The 23,111-nt window shown below is 45.6% G+C and overlaps 1 protein-coding gene across 2 annotated transcripts in view; it reads right to left on the bottom strand.

Annotated features, from left to right (window-relative positions):
- The window catches only part of HPS4 (HPS4 biogenesis of lysosomal organelles complex 3 subunit 2), a 287,681-nt gene that overhangs the window by 101,748 nt on the left and 162,822 nt on the right, over positions 1-23,111 (bottom strand). For both annotated transcript variants that reach the window (XM_078667309.1, XM_078667310.1), the window contains exon 9: positions 7,669-7,705. In XM_078667309.1, coding sequence (XP_078523435.1) covers positions 7,669-7,705 — 37 coding nt within the window. The remainder of the gene's footprint in view (positions 1-7,668; positions 7,706-23,111) is intronic.

Here is a 23,111-nt window from a genome sequence, read left to right as displayed (position 1 = left end):
CACTCCCAGCTAGTGCCGCATTGAGCTTCCACACCGAGCCATTGCGCTCTCTCCACACGTCCATTGATCTCTTTGGACCCCCTGCCTCCCAGCACCGACTTTACGGATCTGCCAAAAGGTAAGCCTCACGTTATCATTCTTCTGATCTCTTCCACACCTCGTCCGAGCACACCATCTTACGCTCTGCATTTAATTCCCCGCAGGGATCATCGCGTTACCGGCCTCCATAACAACCACCAGGGCCAGGATTGCAAACCCATAGGCACGGCCCTATCTTTCATCCTGAAAGGTAATAATTACGGGCTCTTCCGAATTTATAAGAATTATGATAATTTAACTGCAAACACTCCCCTAATCACCGCCACTTTCCCACTCGCAGTGCCCGTATCACAAGAGACCCGTGCGGTCCTCTCCGCCTCCGCAATCCTTAGTTTTCATTTTCCAAAGGCTCATCAAGGTAAGACCCCGGGTTGCAACCAGCAGGTAATTTCCACGCAGCCCTCCACAATTAGTTGTTCGGCAATGCGGCACGCCCGCCCCTCCACCCCGGCCGTGTCATTAACTATACCTGACAAACGGCACTTGTCTGTCATCACACTGATTTAACGCGGTTCCTTCATCGTTTTAGCTCGTTTTTGCAAAACACACATTGATCTGACTGTATATTTTGCGCAGGTGCACCACCGCATTTGCGCTATTATCCTGTTACTACACTCGACGCATCAAAAGCCCAATCAGCACGATACCTTCACTGCCCATTAAGCTTCATATCATCCACCCGTCACAACTCTTGCTTGCGCCCCTCACTTCTTCACACACACCTGACATCAAACAGGCCCAGCCACACCACCACCAAACCATCACAACTATCTAGCATACATTTTGTTCTAGACCTCCTGCACCTAACCACATTAAGGGCTTGTCCTAATTAATCTCTTCTGCTTGCACTATGCCATTTGGGAAGTAGCCTTTAACAACCTATGGTTTTTCACTGTTTCCTCCTTTTCCTTCCCAACTTCTATGTGGTTATTTTGTTCTTTATATTTAATTGTTCAGGCCAACAGTATTACTGTCCTGATGATGATCCCAATGATTTTGTGAATGAGATCGAAACGCAGTCGAGCTTTAAAAACACCGTGCACACAAATAATTCTGTTATTATGTGTTAAGGTTGTTGTTATTTATCATGCTTGTCCTATCGTTTACAATTGAGAACAAGCAACCCTCTCTGTTTGACCGGATTGTTTTTTTTTCATGTAAACGGTCACCTTGTCACTTTGTGTATCTTTGTGATTTTTGGATACAGGACTGTATCCCACTGTGTATTACGTTTGTCCCTTGACCGTATCTAATAATTATTATTAAATTGCACAATCCGGCTGGACAGAATATATAGAATTGATTTTGTTCTATACTTATTTCTTGTTCCGACTTAGAGTGGAGTCACAACTTTAGGCAAGAAGGAAGCCAGTGTCTGTAGAACCAGTTTATCTGGGAAGATAGTATTCAGTTGGTTGACTCAGAGCCTGAAGCTCACACACAATCCGGGGAAGACTGTCTTGAGGGTTAGAAGCAGCAAGGGACAGCTGTGAAGCAGCTCAAAGGGAGTGAACACCAGATATGTGAGGACCAATTTAAGGTCCCACTGTGGCATGACAAATGTAAACCTTTCAAAAAGCACATAATAACTAGAGACTGCAACAAAGAGGGATGATCTGGCAACCATAAAAAAGCAAAAAGAGCCTAAAGTGCCCCTTAACCGAGCCCACAGCAAAGCCTTGCCAGGCGAGGGACAAAACAACCAGATAACCTAGAAAGAGGGGGTCCTTCTGTAGTGTACCACACCAAGTCACAAATGCGTCCCAAAAGTTTTTATTTTGGGACACTTGCCGGACAAAATAACATCAACAGTTTGACGGCCTCAATACCGAAGACCCTACCACCAAACCCTCAACCACTGCACCCACCGACTCCGGACCCCAGCAGACCCTACTCAGCTGGAATACTCAGATTGCTGGAAACACCCTAAAGATCATGAAGAGCATCCACTCCGGAGCATCCTCGGAACCCTGCCCGCACCACATCTTCAACAGAGCCGGAACCACCATCCCCCGGAACTATGTTGCACTATCAACTGCTCCATCAACTCCACCACCTTCCCAGAAGACAGGAAACACGCAGAGATCAACCCCTTGCTGATGAAACCATCTGCCAACCCATCAGACCTCAAGAACTTCAGACCCATCTCTCTTCTACTCTTCGCAGCCAAGGCAATCGAGAAGGCCATCAATGCTCAACTTTCAGAGTTATCGAAGCAAATTACATCCTGGAAATTTCCCAGTCTGGCTTACAAAGCAACCAAAGCACCAAGATCGCCCTCTTCGCAGCCACAGCCGATGTTTGCACCCTCCTTGACCGAGGCCTTCATCCACCTGGACCCCTCGGCCACCTTTGATATAGTTTTTTACACACCCTATGCACAAGACTCCACGATGCTGGCATCTGCGCATCCACTTCTTCCTCACCGGCCAAACACAGAGTCAGACTACCATGTTCCACTCTGAACCCACAGAGATCAGCTATGGAGTGCCTCAGGGCTCCTTCCTACGCCCAATTCTCTTCAACATCTACATGGCCCTGCTCACAGCCATCATCAGAAACCACGGACTAGGGATAGTCTCCTTTGCCGAAGACACAGAGCCGATTCTTCCCACACAAACAAACTCACAGTTGCCAACAACAACTTTCATGACGGGATGAAGGCTGTCGCCACTTGGATGAAGAACAATTGCCTCAAGCTCATCTCAGAGAAGACCGAAGACCTCATCATGGACTCCACCCCCTCCACCTGTGAGGACTCCTGGTGGCCTACATCACTTGGACCCCCACCACCACAGACCACGCACGGAACCTCCGCATCATCCTGGAATCCTCACTCACCATGAGCCATCAGATCAACACCTTCTCATTATCCTACTTCCACACGTTACGCCTGCTCAGAAAGATCTTCAAGTGGAACTCCATCGAGTTCAGAATGACGGTCACCCAGAAACTCAGGTGCAACAGAATCGACTACAGAAACGCACTCCACGCCGGCATCACCCAGAAACTCCTCAAGAAACTGCATAACATTCAGAACGCCTCTGCCAGACTCATCCTCAACATCCCGCCGCAGCCACATCACCGGTCATCACAGACCTCCACTGGCTCCCAGTCAAAAGAATCTTCAAGCTCCTCACACACGCCTACAAAGCCCTACACAACGCAGGACCTGAGTACCTTAACCACCGCCTCGCATTCTACGCATTCACCAGAGAACTCCGCTCCGCCCAACTGGTCCTAGCTACCGTCCCAAGTATCCATAAGACCCTGGCCGGAGGAAGATCCTTCTCCTACCTAACAGCAAAGACCTGAAATACACTGCCTCTCTACCTCAGGCAATCACCATCACTGCCTCAATTCAGGAAGGACCGCAGGACCTGGCTCTTAGACTAAACCACAGCGCCTTCGACAGACTAGCAGTTTCTCACCCCTTCCCTCCCTACCCGCACCTTGAGACCCTTCTGGGCGAGTAGACGCGCTCTACAAGCTCCCAACTGATTTATTGATTGATTGATCAACTACCTCTGGAGGACGGTCAAAGGTGGTCAACTGTTGCCGTTTATTCTCAACGCATGAAGGTGGAGATTGCAAAATCCTGCACTGTTGGTGTGACAGCAGATTCTCCTGTAGGGGCAGAATGATATGAGGTCAGATGCTCAGGCCCAGGCGTTGTGCTTACCGTACTCTACGTGCCCAATCTGGGGCCCCTAGGATGATTTAGATCCAGCCGGTTCTGATCTTCTTGAGAACTTGAGGTAGGAATGATATTGGCCGAAAGCCAACAGAAAGCTCCTTTAGAGACCCACCAAAACTTCTAGTTACCTTTTGTGACTCTCAAGACTGTTCTTCAGGTTCCAATTGCGTGGGCAAGGCAGGTAAGTGACCTGCAACCACAGAGTATTTGCCAGTCGTTCACATGCTTCTTTGATGACAAGCTTGTCCTCAAGACCTGAAGTCGCTTTTCACTTCCAGGAGATTATGTCTTTCTATCTGGGGCAATCCAAACACTTCTCACATTTTAACCTCTACCCCATCCAGCTAAAGTGGAAGAGTAATTACACTCTGCACCAAAAAGATCTAGTCCGACAACTAGCTCTGTGGGATACACAGGCAGCAAGAGAGGCAAGCTGGTCCAGAACACTTTGTCCTGTTGGATAATTTATGCAACAAAATTAGCTTTGCCCTGGCAAGAGAAAGAATCACCAGAGATAATCTGGGCCCACTCCCACCACAGCAGAATCATCCACTGCAGCCTTGGCCAGAGGTGATACTGTAGCTGAGATTTGGTGGGCGGCAACATGAGATTCCCTACACACCTTCGCTAAGCCCTACTGCTTGGATTTATAGGAGTGAAGGGATGGCCATTGAGCACATGTCTAATCCTACAGACCCACTGCCCTCGGGATGGTACTGGTTGGAAGCGCAGAGATACTCCTGCCGGAGTGATTCAAGCGCTATACAAACTCACAAATAAATAAAAACAAATAAATCTAATGAAAGGAGAGGAATCTGAGGGGAGAAGTATCCATCAGAAGAAAAAGTAACTTACTTTTAGTAATTACCTTTCTGGTAGATTTTCTATCTACCTACAGTGCCTCAGATATCCCGTCCTCCTCCGAGTTGGTATTTATGAATCCATGTATTCATTTTCTAAAGCATGAAACTAGCCCAAAGGCAATAAAGCACTATATAGAGTCAAAGACAAAGTCACAGAGTGATAAGAAAGACAGCTGGGTTGTAAACTCTTAATGCATTGTGATTTAGTTTTCTTTAAAATTGTGCTTCTTCAACTCTTTAAAGTTGTACAGCACTGGGATGGCCCTGACAGATCAGTATCTGGTGTTGTTCCAGATCCTGGGAGCATAGATGTAACAGGCCTTCTGTCTTGTTTTTTTCCCTTTTTTACACTTTTTAGCCTTGCCTGCATTTTTATGGTGTCCTGGCTGCAGGAGTATCATGAACTACCAGAGACGGTGAGGCTGTCCGCAAGATAATAGGCCTCATTAATAGGATTCCAATTAAAACTACAACACTACCTCAGTTGACAACTTTCTCTCATCTCTGCCTCAGAGTGCACAAAAACAGGCAGGAATGGATGTCTGGGAGCTTGTGTTGGCGCTGTATAGCGTCAGTAAGGTCATCATGTCATTTCAGCACAGAGATGCAGCTAGTATCCACTACAGATATAGCAGAGCTTAAAAGGTGAGGAATTGGCAGGTAGATTATCCATCAGAAAACAATATGCCACCACTCTCAGTCCTCCCTAGCCTGATGTAAAGGGCAGTAACCACTATCAAAAAGGAGTTCACTTGTGATGATCCCTGACAACACAGCACTTGTCTGATGTCAATAACTAAACAGCTTAAAAGGAAAATGTCCAGGGGTTTGTGGGAACTTTAAAGTCCATGATGTGAAATACTCAAAGGCTATCTAGAAACATACAATGGTCTGCACAGCTTCACAATTCATGCAAAGGCATTTCATCCCAACAAGCTCTACTTCATGTAGCTTAACCTTCAAAAACACGGTGAGAGTAAGGGAGTCCCTTTGAGGCTGGTGATCATGTTTCATATACTTTGCAAACTAAACTGGGCACCGAACGCAAATTTCCTCAAGGGGTGCTACTTTCTCCTGAATGGGGTTTAACTCTTCCATTGAGACTATTTTCATTCCACCACCTATATCACAGTACCCATGTGTTATTTATATATCTGAGAAAGTGCCAAACTCACACGCACAAACATTTATGATTAGTACCAATATATTTTACCGTTTATTAAAATCAGGGGTTTATTGATCACTGATCCACCAACTGATGGACAAAGAGAAACTATGCCTAAATGTTACTGTGACCCTTCTCAACATCCATCTTTCAAAATGTTTGAAAGATATAATTATAAGCTTGGATATCACTCCATTTCATCAATCTGAATTATGAAAAAAAGAAAACAAAAGTTACACTCCTAGTCACACCTCTCTCAATTCTTTCCATTCAGGTCTGAGTCTCAACTCTTTTTAGAATGACGGATGTCAATCACACACATTTTTTTAACCCCTTCCAGGCTGATGACCAGCTCAGCTCGTCATCAGCGTAACCTGCCGTGCGCTCATGACGAGCTGAGCTCGTCATGTAACGCGGTAATTTTAAAATTGCCGCGTACAGCGGGAAAAGCCGCCGCAGCGATGCGGTTAAATAGAAGGCATAGGCTTAGTATCTGACAGCAAACTTCATCTTGATCTAAATTTCAATAATATGGTGAAAATGCCTCCTCGTCAACTTGACTTACCCCTAAACATGTAAAGGTTCATTTAGACTTCGAAATGTGCATTGGGAATTCTCGATCTCCTGGCCACCCTCGGCAAGACTTGCTGAGATAAATGCAGTTCAAATTTCATCAGCCTGAATGATCTTAGGAAACTGCAATTTTGAGCACAACATCCTACTGCATCTATGCCAAAACGGACTCCTCATCAAAGACTGGTGTACCTTTATAATGGCCTGCCTAACCCTCACCTGGGTTGACAAACTGGTAATCACAAGAAAAGTATACTTGGGAAGCCAGTTTCAAGGAGTCGACAAACTTTCAACTACTGTGTGTCTCACAAACCTGGCATGTATTGTCTGGCACCCTTGCATAAAACAAATTCTACTAATGATAAATTACTATTACGCTCATTGTTTTGCCCATATATTTATCTCAGAGAGCCAGAATGATCTGCCTTTTTCAGATTAAATTGTTATCCTAAGGACTGTGCCCTGTGAGATCCTTATTTGTACAAAAGTGCCCCAACAGTGAAGCTGTTCTTTGTTTGCACCCCAACTTCCCAAGTGAACACTCCCCGACATAGTCCCAAGGCTTAAGATAAAATTGCTAATCAAACCTAATGGGCTTCTGTTCTAATTGGTCTCCAGGCTCAATAAACTGAAGGATGGTATCTTGGTTGGTCCTCCACTGTCACTGACTAAACACTGGCAATCGTTGTGATCAAGAGCAGTCTCCAGTGGTCTACTAAAGTCAGTAACAACGTGGAGATAAATATTACTTCTCTCTACTCCCTCTGTGATAAATGTCACGTCTCAAAAAACCCTGTAACTTCTAAAACTCTACATATGCAGTAAGCTTTTATCCCCTCCCACACAAGCACTGACTGTACAAGTGAAGTGTACTCATACCTTCTTTCGTATTTATCCTGACAAAGTCGCTTCTTAATTTGTACTCTGTGAAACTTGCTAAACCTATATTTGCAAATTCAATGAACTGCCATTGATCCCAGGTTCTTACACGTTTCAGTGCAATTTAGACATTTTGATAACTCTGCCTATGTTGCTGTTGCTCTTGTATACACAATGTTGTTGGCTCCGTGCAGTTGCTTGCCCTCATTGTAGGTATGTTTTCTTTTGTATAGACAGGTTTTTATTTTTATTTATAGAACTACAAGAATGTGTATTGTTTATTAGGCTTAAAATGTATTAAGCTTGAAATTAAATTTGGATGCCCGACCTGTACACCAGAGCCACAGCTCTAATGTTTATGTGTTACTGTTAACATTTCGCCGCTTGCTTACCCTGGTCTTTGCAAATATTTCCATCTTCAGCATCTTTCTGTAACAGAAAAAAGATAATATGAGACAAAATAGTTGTGGTTCAATTGTACTAAGCACAGGGAACAATGATACATAAGGTGGCTTTAAGTGGAAATGGTGGCAATATAGCCCAAGCAGATAATATCATACACATGGGAACAATACTATCCTGCAAACCATTTGCTTTAAGTTTATATCGACATTTCACAAGTTTCAAGTTAGCAAAAAAGCAAATCTCCATGCTTTAATGTCACATAACCACATTTCTTTCCCTTTAACTCAAACAGATCAATGCTTGGTGAGGATGAATTAGTTTTACCACGAAGGCAATATATTTAAGGGATGTAAGAAAGTAACTGTACTCGTACTACCATAGCCCTCATTTTTTCATTAAAGTCATACTTCATTTCTAAGAAATAAAAACGTTTCTCAACAAATCCTCATGGCAAAGACTCTCATATTGCACTCAGAATTGCATAATTACGGGCCATGTAGAAAGCTTTGGCCATGCAGATCAAAGTAACTACTTGATTTGTAGTTCTATGGTGGAAGCTTATCATAGGTATACAGTTTTCCTGGTACGAAATGGACTGTTTCTGTATTCTTAAAATGTTTTACTGTTTTACTTATATACTAGAATCAAGTAAGGAGCTCACTGTTACCACCAGGAAGTCGAGACTCAGTACTCCAGAACTATTTTCATCATGATGTTTTCTCTTCTGGGTACCCATCATCTTACGTTTTGGAATACAGCATCACGACCCTTAGTCAAACATACTGGAATGTACTACATACCTTTAGGTCTTGGATGCTTGAGGCAATATAAGGAATTTTGCCCAGAAATTCTGAGTTTGTCATAGCTTATATTATTGTAGATATCCAAGCAGTGACTGTCCCGCTTTCTCATGTAATGTCGCCTTTGATAAGAGGTCACTTAAACACAATCTTGTGCCCCATTCAGCTCCTCTGTATTAGTCTGTCCACTACAACATCTAGCCTGGGTGTCCACTATATACTTTGATTTGTGGAATCCTCAATTTACTTCCAGGGTATGAACTATATATCTCCACATGCAGTCTGCGCACTCCATTGAATCCAGAACTTAAGGAAAGATTTTCACGCAAACAACCCTGGTGTGCAGCACTCCTGGTAGTGCCTTCTCTATTTCTGCCAGTAGTACAACTGCAAACTAGGTGCTACAACCCCTCCGTTATTGGGTATTGGAAGCATATTTCATCTGCCCTTGGCTGATATACCCTCACCAAGCTGCGCACTAAATAATGAGCACGAGGATGGGGGGAGGGAGAGAACAACACAGAGGCATAATATGGAGAGAGGGTAAAAGCCATGAGAGCGAACAGCACTTGAGGGTGACAGCAATACAGGGATACGAACACGAGAGAGAGGAAGAGAAGTGCAAAGTGCTGGGGGAGCATTGAGGGAGAGCTAATGATGCAGAAAGAGAGCACGCTGGGAAACGCATGCACTCCCAGAGTGATTAATCAAAATGGTACAGAGGCTATGCTCTAGTAGGTGGGACAATCAGAAGCTGGATAAGGAAAGCTCTCAAATAAGAAGCAAGCAAATGACTTATTTAACTTGCAAACTTTAATGGACTTCTACAATACGTTGCAGAAGAACTGTCATCATTCAGAGAACGTGTGAGACCCTAAAATAAATGCATTGAGCTTTTCGCTCATGTTCATTCTTTCTAGATTTTGGTTTTAAGTGTGCATTTAGAATCAGCAATGTCTTGCCTTGTGATGCTTAGCAAATGCTGAGGCATACACACCTTCGTTAAGCAAAGTAAATATTGCACACCACTGGCTCTGCATCAATTATCTTGCTAGCCCCCAGAAACTTCCGGAGGGTGCCCCAGACTGAGATCCCCACAACACTCTACATTTTGGAGAGTTGTGGGGATCTCGCTCTGGGGCACCCTCCGGAAGTTTCTGGAGGCCTGCAGAAACCGAACACAGTAAGCCCTAGGCACCTAGTTTTGAAAGCATCCTGGGAGAAGCGCCTGATGGGAACGGCTATGGTGGACCACTTGGCGAATTAATGATTGAAGCTCCAACCCCCTGCATGCCCTGACTCATTGGGCGATGGAGTGAGAGGAACCCAGACAGCTTTGAGACACACACAGACACTCACAGAGACACACACAAAAGGACACAGGAACACTGGGACACAGACATATACACACACAGGTACACACCCACGGACACACAGACACGGAGACACCGACACACAAACACAGACAGAGAGACACACACAGATTACTCAGGACACCAACTTCAAAGCCTGCACCCAGGAACTGAGAAGGGAAGTTAATGATATTGGCCAGTAAATTGAGGACTTAGAGCGCACAACAGACGTGAGCACTGAAGGCAGCGAGTCCAGTCCTTGGAGGGCCACAACTCCAGTTGAAGTAAGAAGACCTCGAGAATCGTAATAGAAGCAACAAGATCCGCATCAAGTAGAGGCCGAAGGTACCAACATCCTGACCTTCACGGTAGAGCTATTGCAGGCGATCATAGGTAACCCAGACTTTTCGACCCCATGGCTGGACAGGCAACACAGGGTCACCACCAATCTCCTCCTCCAGAGAGTTGCACCAACATCCTGACGAGAATCCACTTCTTTGAGGAAACGGAGGTAATCCTGGAAAAGGCCTCGGGCAAGGTGGACTTGGTCCTTCGGTGCCACACCAGTCAAGTGTTCTAAGATCTGTCCCCCACCACCCTGAGACACCTTAGGGAATTCCACCCACTTACAGATTTTCTCAACGAAAACCAAATCAGATACCAATGGGACCACTCCTTCAGCCTATCACTTCAATGGGCTGGAAAACACTGCAAAGTCAGAAAGCTAGAGAAGGCTCAGTCCCTGCTGCATATGCCCTTAGATGGGGGTCGATGGACTGGCCCCAAAGGAACAGCCTCCTAGGCGACATCGTCAGTGACCAGTTTGGCAGGCAGTGCAGCACAGATTCAACAAGCATTTGCAATGCAATAGGTCTCGCATTTACGCGAGTTTAAGCTATTGGTATTGTAAATGACAATGCCTTATATTTATGTGTTAAAAAACGAAACAAAAATAAAAGGTATTGGTATTTGCAATTTTAATAGGTCAAACTCGCTGAGCGAGACCTATTGCATTTCAAATGCTTGTTCTCAGTAGGCAGAAATCCTATCTGACAGCAGCCCCGGTTCGCTAGTTGCGCTTCTGCTCGCTGTGCTTCCAGTGTCAGGCTGCTTCTCGAGGTGATGTGCACCAGTCGAGTTGCCTCGCCCGTGTTAGTTAACTTCACTCTGAGGGTGGTTCGAGGGGTTACACGTGTGATCCAGTCAGAATGGCAACCTGCTGTTATGGTGAGAAAAAGAAACCGAAAGCATGGAATTGTAATGAAATGTGCGATTATACTCCGATTGCATGTTAGGTTCGGACCCTCTTTGTGACGCTTGCCCCTGTCCACCCTTTCCACTGAAACAATTAGAAAGGTAAAACTTCTCTCGAATAACTGGGCTGCGCAGCACTGCTCGCGCAGACGAGAGCCCTTTTGTCCGGGGTTTGAAAACGGACATGATCGTGCGTGTGCTTTTCCTTTTGGGTTCCGCTATTGGGCTTTGTTTGCGTGATTTTTTAAAATAGAGCACACAATAGGCCAATGGTGGGCGCATTGCTCCGCCAATGGCCTATTGGTGTCTGTTACACGCACCAAAGCCCATATGTTTTCAACTATCGAGCCAAGACACGGGCGTGATAATTCAAAACATATGGCTCGCAGTGGCGCGCGCGCGCACCACTCGTGGGCGTGTTTTTTTTTTTTTTTTTACAATAGCGATCGCTCCGAAAGCACACTGCTACCTCCATCCTGCCGCCTGAAGTAAAACAAGCTGGAAAATAGTGCTCACCCACCAGATAAAACCCACTGTGTAAAGCCGCAAGGAAACAATCCAGTCCGAATGGACCATCGTAGGAGACAGGGCGGTAACAAAAAAGCCTTGTTTTCAATCGGAGGCCAGCGTTTAGCATAAATGATGATGCCAGCCAATAGGATTGATGGCCAGGGTTCAAGTCCCCTTCTGAAATTTACTGAATGACAATAAGCCTCGCAGAGCGAGGAGCGCATGCGCGCTCCAGCGCTAGGTCTGCGAGACCTAAAAAACTTCAACCCCAAGATACACACATGGAGGAGGCAGAGGCTATTATCTCACACCTCATGAAGCTGAAACAGGGACCTGCTCTAACGCCCCCCTGAGAGGTCAGTGGAACCATCCCCATAAATCACAGAGTACAGATGAGTCCTCCCGAAGAAGGATACAACCTTGGTATGTTGGGTGAGGAGATAGCTGAGGTATGACGCATAACATGAGCCCGCTTTTGTGCACTCACACCCTTAGGTCTTTGTTGATGGGCGTTCCAATGCCGAAAGGAGTTCTGGACCACAAAGCTACAACCTCGAGGGTGACTCTTCAAGTGGACTCTCTTGGAGATGCCCACATAACAGTTGGACTTACACCACACGGACTGGCCCTGTTGGCCTTTCGGACCTTACAACTGCTAACTGATTATGCTTTTCTCATTCTCTCCCAAGTCTCTGCACCCATCACCCAGGTATGGGCTTCTGCTCAATAGAAAATCTCTGCTAACATGTCACTGCCATGAGAGACGATACGCACACTGGGGTGGCCTCTCACCCAGCTTCCCTTCCCACCTGCCCCCAAACAAATCATATACACTGATGGTTCAGCGCAAGTTGCGCATGGGTCTAAACACGCATACGTTTCCGCCTGCGCCATTGTGGTAGGTGCCATGGTGAATGATGAGTTCAAGTCCTGAGTCGTGCACACGCAGACTCTAGGGGACTGTACCGCACAATTGGCAGAGCTTCGTGCTCTGATGCTTGCATTGGAGTACGCTGATCCTAGTGTCACGAGTCTTATTGTGAGTGATTCTTACTACTGTGTCCAGTTTTACAATGAGAACCTCTTCTTTTGGATTCAGAAGGATTCGTGATTCCAAGGGTAGCACAATAAAACATAAAAAGATCTGGGTCCGAGTGGCTGAGCTTAAAGAGCAGTTGCCACTCGTGTTTGTAATTCACACTTTAGGTCATCAGCGCGTGGGAATTCATGCTGTTGGCAATTCGCTGGCCAATGAGGCCGCAAAATCAGCAGTATCGACATATTTAGTTGCAGCAGTTACACGTTCCAAAAGTAAGATCGATGATGATATCTTGGCAGCTGTTGCTGCGACTGAGAAGGGAAGTAAATATCCTAAGGGGTTCCCTTCAAAGTATTCATACCACTTAAGTCCTGATAAAGTTCCTTATGAGAAAATACATGACGGTGGTGAGAGGTTGATTCCCAACGCGGATCGCAGGCACACTTTGCTCACAGCGGCCCATGAAGAAGTTGCGCCAGCGCATGCGGGTGTTTCGGCTACTGTGGCTCAGTTACAACAGCGTTTCTGGTGGCGGGAACTGTACAAACAGACGCGTGATTATGTCCTTCAAAGTGACATTTCCCAGCAGATTAAGCCTTCAACTGGTGCGCGTCCGCCCCAGACACAGTTGTACATTTCTAATAAACCACTTAGTTGTGTGTATTTAGATCACTGCAGTCCTTTTTCTTCTGATACTGCGTATAAGTACATCTTAGTAGCAGTTGATTCATGCACACACTTTGTGTGGGTGTGGCCACACCGCAGCGCTGATTCACGGAAGACACTTGCGTGTCTTTGTAGGGATTTTGGCCTGTGGTACTTTCCATTCGGATCAGGGTCCGGTTTTCGCCTCTAAAGCATATAAGGATGCCATGACTTCGCTGGGGGTTCAAGTCAAGTTTTCGTCTCCATACAGGCTTGGGGGTAATAGTGTTGTGGAATGGATGAACCGTGATTTAAAGCAGTCTTTGACAGCTCGAGTTATAGGCACTGGCAGGAACTGGCTGGCCCACCTCAATAGCGTGAAGCGTGCTCTTAATAATCTCCCTAGAAGGTCTCTGGGTGGGCAGACCCCATACGAGATGCTTTTTGGTATCAAGATGTTCGTACCGGCCCTTGACGGACTAGACTCGGCAGCTGTTGCCTTTACAGGATCTACAAAAGACAAGAGACAGTCTCACAAGGGAACATTTGCCCTCCACCTCGGATGATGCGTTGCAGATCCCGGTAGTTGGCTGGCTACCCCAAGTTGGAGAACTGGTTAGAGAGAAGATCGAGAACAAGAAAGAATTTGGTCCTTCTTATAGAGCTCCAGTTGCTGTGCTTGGTGTGAAGGGCACAAGAACCATTTTACCACCACTTCCAGGTCGTAAGGAAAACAGGTATACCTCTATTGACAATGTCAAGATACACAGAGTGGCCGATTTTTCTTAGTATGACATCGGCGGTCTCATGTCCTTCGATTTTGAGAAATTCTGTTTTGGCCCCGGCTTCAAATCCTGTGCCTGATGCTGCCCTTGAGATGCCTGCTATTCCAAGTCCTTTATTGAGTACACTGCCTCGTGCTCAACTTGATGAAACTGACTATACTTACCCAACTGACTTATCAATGCCTGATTTACAAACACGCTTGGCCACATAATCCAGATTTTCATTTGACACTGTTTCACACACATCAAGAAAGCCTTCAAGGATTACTGTAAGTGTAAGACTGTTTAAAAAAGATTTTTTAATTCCCCCTTGGACCTATATTTGGCTGGTGCTTTTTCCGATTTACCTTTTTATGTCAATTGGTTTTGTGTTTTATTTTTTCCATCTCGTCAATGGACACTATGTCGAGGAGAGAACATGCATTCAACATATCAATGGAACATTGGCACCCCATTCCTCATCACACAGATTGAAGAGAGACTTGGCTTTTGTTAACATCACTGCTTGGCCTGTCTTAGATGGGATTGTGTGGGATGCTGTTAAATTTCAAATCCAAGGCCCCACTGAGGTTATAAATGTCCCTAATGTGCTTAGAGTTAACATGGGGGATGTAGTTAAACAAAATATACGTTCTGATGATTGGGACGTTCAGGCCGTAGAATCATTGTTTTCAGATTTGAAATATTATGCTGCCTTTGATGCTGAAGACTTGTATTTGGAGTCTGCCAATTACGGTGATTTGTATTGTTATCAACATTTTGGCAATCACTACCTGCATAAGACAAATACCAGGAGGCTCACGGTCAATTATACTTATTTATTTTGAAAGCTTTATATAGCGCGGACAAGATCTTTGCAGATATCAGAGCGCTTTACACAGAAGGAGTACATGAGGGAGCATAATCAAGCAGATAAATCAGAATCATATAAATCAATAATACAGGTAATGCAAATAAACAACTGGGTCAAACAGATAGTACAGATTGGTGCAGAGTCTTTAAAGGAGTCCGAGGTAATAGTTCAGGTGTATTTTGCCATGAGGATAGCTTTTACTTCCTTCTTAAAGAGTATAGTGGAAGAGATGAGCCTAGTTTCGGGAGGGAGTGAGTTCCAGATCCTGGGTGCCATTCCTGAGAAGGAGGGTTTATAGGTTTTTTCCTTCCGGAATCTACGAGGTTTCAGCAAAAGATTGTTTGTGCCTCTGGCGTTTCTAGCGCCGCCAGAGATTGTCAGCTTCTGAGTGAGGTAGCCGGGAGAGTTCAGGTGTACCGCCTTGTGTGTCATGCAGGCGATTTTCAGATGTATTCTGGCTTCAAAAGGCAGCCAGTTCAGGGATTTCAAGTCAGGAGAAATATGAGAGTGCTTTTTTGACCCAGTGATGAGTCTAGCTGCAGCGTTTAGAGAAGCTTTTAGGGGTGCAGTAGTAGTTAGGGGGAGTCCGCAGAGGGCGACGCTGCCATATTCAATTCGAGGGATGAATAGTGCTTGTACTGCGGTTTGAAAGTCTTTGGCTGGGAGGAAGGGTTTAAGTTTCCTCAGGGTATTGATTTGGAAGTTCGCTCCCTTAGTTGCCTTGCTGATATGTTGCTGCATGTTGAGATTGGTGTTGAGGGTTATGCCCAACGATTTTGCTGAGTCCACGATGGTGGGTTGGACATTGAGTGCTGTTAGGTGTTTAAGCCAAATTTGAGTGGTGGAGATCTTCGCTGGAGGTGAGATCAGAAGGAACTCTGTTTTCAGAGCGTTGAGTTTGAGATGGTTATCGGCCAGCCAGGATTGGGTGCTTCTGATCGTTGAGTTCAGGAGCAAAATGTCTTTGGGGGATTGTATTTTGAGATAAAGTTGGGTGTCATCAGCGTACATGTGAAAGTGTACATTGGATGCCTGTAGTAAGGAGGTGAGAGGTTCCATAACTAGGTTGAACAGAGTTGGGGATAGGGAGGATCCTTGGGGGACGCCCAGCGTTACAGGTATTGGCGAGGACAATAGGTTGTTGCTCTTGAAATTCTGCGACCTGTTGTGTAGAAAGGAAGTGAACCACTTGCGAACAGTTCCAGATAAGCCCATTCTTGTGTTTAGTAGTTCGAGTAAATTCTCATGTTTAACGGTGTCGAATGCTGAAGAGAGATCAAGAAGGATGAGGAGGCAGGTGTCGTTTTGGTCTAGCATTTGAAGTGCGTCGTCAATTATGTGTGTGATAGCAGTTTCTGTACTGTGTCCTGCTCGGAAGCCTGATTGATGAGGGTTGAGGAGACCAAACTGTTCAATGTGTTTAGTCAATTGTAATTGTGCGCATTTTTCCAGTAGTTTGGCGAGAGTGGGGATATTAGTAATGGGACGGTAATTGTTCAGATCAGAGGGGTCGGCTGTAGGTTTCTTTAGTATAGGTGTGACTTGTCCAACTTTGAGGGAGTCAGGTATGGTTCCTTGTTGAAGTGAGCTGTTGATCATTTTAGTCCAGAGTGGGAGAAGCAAAGGGGTAAAGTCTTTTACAGCGTTAGCAGGAAGGGGGTCTGTGAGGTGATTGGATGGTTTCAAGGTGCTGAGCAGTTTGCCAATTTCTTCTTCAGAGTAGGTGCCAAAGGTTGACCATGTAGCATTGTTTTTTGGTTCAGTGGGTGCTATGCAGTGGGGTTTGGAATAGAGGCTTGCGTCAATGAAGAGATCGCTCTTTATGTTGTCAGTTTTTTGGATAAAGAAAGCGGAGAAGTCTTCACAGGAGGGAGCTTCACGCACAGTGCTGAGTGGTTGGGGTTGTTCCTTGGATTGTGCTCTGATTAGCTCAAACAGTTTTCTCGGGCGGTTTTTTGCTTGGTCGAGCTGGAGGCTGAAGAAGTCTAGTTTTGAGCGTTTTATTTTCCTGAAATAGGCGTTTCTCTTTTTCTTCAGCGTTTTTAGGTGCATTGCAGAGGGAGCTGATCTCCAGGTGCGTTCTGCCTTTCACATGTCTCGTCTATCCTCATTGAGACTTCCGTCGTACCATGGATTGGAGATTTTAGTAGAGACTCTTTTTAGCTTCATAGGTGCAGCCTCATTAATTATTGAGGTCATAACGTTGAGGTAGTGGTCAGTCGGGGATTGAACGTCCTTGGCGCCGGTCGGTGGGAGTAGGAGATTGCAGCTGTTAGGAGGCAGAGAGCTTGGGTTGAGTTTTTTCAGGTCTCTTTTCCAGACTTTGGGCTTGGTGGATTGAATCGGGTTAGATTTAACTTTTTCATTGATGAAGAATGTGACAATATGGTGATCTGACCAGTCACAGGGTTGGATGGACTCGAGTTGGATGGAGTCCTCTTTGGAGATGATAAGGTCGAGGATAGAGCCTTTCTCGTGGGTCGGTCTGTTGCATATTTGGGTGAGGTCAAGGGCATTGAGGAAACTTTTAAGACTGTTTATTACTCCGTCATTGCGATCGTCCCAGTGGAGGTTGAAGTCGCCAAGGTATATTTGGGTGAGCTGCCGTCCGGAATTGGTTGAAATCATATCCATGATTTGTTGGGAAAAGGTGAGGTTGTCTCTGGGTGGGTGGTAAATGTTGTGTAGAGAGCATATCGGTTTGCCCTCATTGATAATGTCGAGGCAGATGTATTCACAGGATGATAGGGAGGTGGACTTGCCTTTCATAACGGAGAGGTTGTTCCTGTAGATGCATGCGATTCCGCCACCTATTTTGCCTGACCTGTCAAGTCTAATGATATGGTAGTTGGGTGGAACCAGAATGTCCATTATAGGTGACGAGGATTCAGTTAGCCAGGTTTCAGTCAGAATGATTAGGTCAAGGTCCAGCGTTAAGAGGAGATCAGCGATGGCGGCGGAGTGTTTCGGGGCCGATCTGCAGTTGAGGAGGGTGCATTTGAGACGGGGTGTGTTGAGGGCGGTAGAAGGTTCTAGAGAGAGAGGGACTTTTCTAAGGTTATTGGGGATGGAGGTTCTGCTGTTTAGTGTGGGGGGTCTGAGGGGATTTGGGTGTATCGTGGGAATGTTGAGGTGTGTGGTGGATGTGTGTTTTTGGGCGGCTGGGTCGTATGAGCGGAGGAGAGTGAGTGTGTCGAGGTCCGAAAGAGGGTTGCAGGGGCGACGAGGGCGGTTGTTGCGATTGCTAACGGGGATTGAAGTCCAGTGTGGGGAGTGTTGGGTGAGCGAGTCAACCGAAAGGGTGGGGGACATGGTAGGGGAGGTGGAGGTGGGTGAGGGGTTGCACGGGCGACGACGGCGGTTGTTGCGATTACGAGCAGGGATTGACGTCCGGTGTGGGGAATGTTGAGTGAGAGAGTCAACCGGAAGGGTAGGGGACAAGTTGGGAGGGGTGGTGGAGGTGGGTGAGGGGTGTATGGTGTGTGTGGAGAGTAGTTCTTTGAGAATGTGTATGTCTCCTTTGATCTGGATGAGGGTGGCCATAATCTTGTCCAACGTGGGGTAGGTGTTGGGGGTGGAAGTTAAAGGTGAATGACTGACCAGGGAATTGGCGTGCAGGTGGGGGAGTGGGCTGGTGTTGGTGCAGGGGTCCGTTGTGTTAGTATGCGAGATGGTGTTAGGGAGGAGAGATTGTTTGGGCGGGAGGGGTGTGGATGAGGTAGGGAGGAGGTTGGTGGGATGAGTGAGGGCATTGGTGGTAAGCGGAGAGATCAAGGTGGAGGATGGGTGTATGTTAGTGGAGAGGAGGGTGCAGGAAGGGTAATGGGGGCTGAGAGTGGATGGGGAAATGGGATTGGAGATGGTCCTGTTGTGGGGAGGGGGAGTTAAATTAAGAGAGGAGGTGTGTTCTGCGTAGTTTGTTAGAGGGAAGTGGGGACTGAGAATGGGGGGGGGGATAAAGGGTGGGATTTGTCGTTGTGCGTGTCGTCCTGGTGCAGAACTGGGTTAGATGTGTTGTCGGTGAGAGTTGTGATGTCAGGGGTGAGCGGAGTGTTAATGTAAGCTGTGATGTCATGGGAGAGAGGAGTGTTAATGGTATGCGTGGAGGTCCGAGGGCCGGTAGGAGGGGTGGGGGTGCGAGTTACCCAGTGGGAACACTGTCCATCTCCTACACAAGGCAGTTCTGCTTCCTTTTTGAAAAGGTTCACTTATTTTACGGATTTTAATCAGTCAAATCCCAATGCATTTTATTTTAAAATGACCGAAAAGTCCACATCCAAAGTTAGACTTACCGATACTAAATTATTGTACTCTAATTCCTTTCTAGACCAGTTAGCTGTTGGGGGCTACGAGTTGTGGAAGGAAACAGTTGACCTTAAATCGGTTTGGGGTTCTAAAAGTTGGCAAGTGCAAGGCACTGAGGCTTTGCACCGTGCATGTCTCATCCCGAATCATATGTTGTTTTTGAATTCTACAATTTCACAGACGACATGCTTTGGATTGGCTACCACTAAAAAATGAAATGGCCCTTCTTTCCCTGACTTAGAAGAATATTCAGGTTGGGGTAATACTACAAAATTTTCGATCAGAAGTTGCAAACTCTGTTGCTAAATTCTTCTTTTAACATATCCAGTTTGTATCCAAATGGCTGGTTGCTCTGGCACAGAAGTGCTGACTCGTGCCAGCATTGTTTTCTGGGTTTAGCTCAAGGCTTTACACAGGTCAGGGTGGATTCCCGTTTTGAAAGTGACTACCTATTTTGTAGGCAAATTATGTCAGAATTGGCTCAAACATTCTACCTTGGCGTCAGTTAAACAGTATTTATCTAAACTGACCGACGATGTTGATCTGAATGATTTCATAAAAGGCCTGGCTAAAGGTAGATCTAAAAGATGGATATATGCCGTTTATACCAAATTCTGGAAAACATCCCAGATTGAGGTGGCTACCCGCCTTAGGAGATTCCTGGACAAATCAGCAGCAGCCTGGGATACCCTCTACTGGCCCTTCCTCTAACCACCATCTTCAGCATTTTGTCCCCCACCATGGATGGCGTCACGCAACATGACAAGCCACCGATCTTTCACATGCCCAGAAAAAGATGGAACCGCCATCTGAGATCCACTTGATTCACAAAATGTGGCAAGTGCTCGCCATGGAAATGTTTACCCATGCACTGACTAACTCAGAAGAGCAAGAGCAATTTACTAAAGTAAGGCAACAATTAATAGATTATATAGAATGTTTGAAATTACACTGCTTCCAACTCTAGAGGCTCCGTGTTCTCCAAGTGCCATAAAGGTTCTCAGGTGCTCTCTCCTCCGAGCTGATCTTTGTAGCCTCCTTCACATCGCACAGCCACTGGAGAGGGCCTTAGACACCCCCCTAGTTCATCACCTTCACAAGCCTTTGGTTAAATATCTAGTGCAGATACAGGGCCCACCCACCTATTTACTACCCTTCCGTTCCCGACAGGCCTCCTAAAACCCTTCTCTAACTTAATCACAAAGACGGAAACTTGTCAGCAGTATAGAAGCCTGACCACATAGTGTAATCTTCCCTCCCTCCCTATCTTTCTCAGCCCCCTTCTTTTTGTTGTTGTTCTTTCTTTTTCTTCTTCTACAATTCGCTACAATTGTTGTTGTGATAGCTTATACTGGTTTAGGGTGGCTGCCAGGTGTGCCAGATTGGCACAGCCATACACACGTTCCAGCTGCAGCTCAACAGATCTCCGCTGCACTGCTCTGGAAGTTAGGTAGCTCATTGCTTCTGTTTACTGTAGGTTTTCTGAAAATCCCATAAAACGATTTGAGGGGAAAAAAAACATTGTATATCTTAGAAGGGGGTACTAAATAAAATAGCAAGTTCAGACAAATAATATGGTTTGCAAGTTAAGGCAGAACCCAACAGTATTCGAGAGGAAAAAAATGGTTTAGAGTTCCTGCCTAGGAGAAAACTGATTGAGAAAGTTCAGCCAGGCAGTTGACAGAAGGACTCAAGTAATCACTTTCCTCACTTTTCTAACCACTGCACTCCATGGGCAAATTAAGTAAGACATCAATCCTGACTGGCAGGGAACTTCAGAAGGTGTGTACTAGAAGGCCAACTCAGTTCACAATTTCCTAGTCACTATCATAGACTTAGCTCATACTTCAAAACCCTTGTCCAGTGAGAAAATATTACTTAGCAAATCTAATACACAAGTGTTTCATAACTGAGAATTCAAATCCAACATGGGTGTTTCGAATAACCCATTGATGATAATTCAGAATTTGACTAAGATAAAAGGGTTAACTGATCTTGTATTGTAGACTTTTATTAGGGATCTCCAACATTTTCTGTGGTGAGGGCTACTTCTGATCAGTGAAAATCATTGATACCTACTGAAGGCTAAGCACCTTGCACATTGTTACCGGACGCCCCCACGCCAAGCTTAATTGACTTTATGCATAATGTCCATAGAGCCAGATACTAAAGTTTGAACAAAATAATTTGACTCATTGCCCTATGACAGGGCTGCCATGTGTGTCAGTGAGCGTGTGGTCTTGGGGGGATGTATGAACATTTGTGCGTATGAATGGGATATATGTGAATGAGTGACAGAGACTGTCGTATGTACTTGTGGCACAGTACATATCACCATATGTGGCACCGTTACATGTATAACAAAAACATAAAACCATTCTTTTTAGGTCGAGCTGACCTAGCATTCAATGCGAAAGCATTGAATGCGGTCAGCAAGACAACTAATGTTACCCGTATTTGGGAATGTGGACACGAGAGGGTGCACAAGCGCAGATTTGCTCAGATTTGACCTTGTGAGCGCGCACGGCGCCGTGCCCCTCTCGTGCCTCATTCCCATGCGCAAACACACTCCACACTCACGCATGCACACATACACACACACACTGCATACACACACGCAGACCCACGCGCACACACACAGACACATTCGAACACACACAGACACACGCGCCTACACCCCCTCCCTCCCACTTACCGGGCTCTTTCGGCGTGTTCCGTGTCTCCTCTGCAGCGAGGTGGGCATGTCGGGTGTTTGTGGCGAGGAGGGCATGCAGAGGCTGGTTTGGCTTCCGAAGCAGGTGCCCAGGGTACCAGCCTGAAGATGCAGCTACAAGAGAGAGGCGCGCAAAGAGCTAAACGGAGGGCTGTGAAGCAAGGAGGCACGCTGCTTCTTTTCGGACTTTTTTAGTGTGATCCTCGGCAAACCATTTTGTATCCTTGTGTTTCACTCCCTTATCCCCTCCCCACTCTCCCACCGCCTCAGCCAACAGTAAGAGGGCGGTAAATAAGATATCGCCAGCGTTAAGTGACACAAATGTAATATACGGGACAGAATTGGCCGTTAGCTCATTTAACAGATGGTATTATTATTGGAGAAGAAATATGTACTTATTTAGAAATAGTAGAAACCGGATTAGAGCTCTATTGAAAATCCAAATGAGCGATATATTCTTTTGTTGTTGAATGTCAGGCAATTTTTTACACAACTGCACATTTTAAATAAAAATCAATTGAATTGGTTTTTGGTCTTTGTCACCGTTCCGTCAGTCGAGACATTTGCATGTCCTTTTACAGGCTAAGCAAAACTTAAATTTAATTTTAGAAGAGGCGATGGAATCTGCTTGCTTTTAGTACGCATGGCGTTATTATAAGCCTTTAAATAGACCATTACCGCCGAGGTGGGCGCAGTTACTTATCTGTTTGTTATCAGACGTGCATAGTTAATAAACCGGTTTCCTTTATAATTATTTGGTTGTGGCTAGAAAATGGTCGTGTTATGAATTTTAAAAATATGTAGTAATATTATAGGCACCACAATGTTTGCTACCGAAACACAAAATGTATGTTTCTGACGGCAAGATAATTTATTTACTTTGCTGATGGTGTTTGACGATTGGAACTGACTTACACACATCAGTCAATCGGTGGACTTCAGGGGTGGGGGTGGGGGGGGGGGGGGGAGACATACATCAGGTAAGAGGTCGTTTAACCAACTCCGATACTTCACCCAATCAAAAATGAGTTCTATTTAGATTAATTGTATGTAATTGCATTTAATGTGAATGTCCTGAAAGCCCTGCATGGATGCAGCCCCCGTACCCAGTCTGGAGACCCCAGATTTACAACCTCTCCCCACTACAGGGTGTGTAGCTTTCAGCAAACTTTTG

Source organism: Lissotriton helveticus, chromosome 11, assembly GCF_964261635.1.
Source record: "Lissotriton helveticus chromosome 11, aLisHel1.1, whole genome shotgun sequence".
In the NCBI taxonomy this organism is placed as follows: Eukaryota; Metazoa; Chordata; class Amphibia; order Caudata; family Salamandridae; genus Lissotriton; species Lissotriton helveticus.
This window is presented reverse-complemented; position numbering and strand designations above follow the sequence as displayed.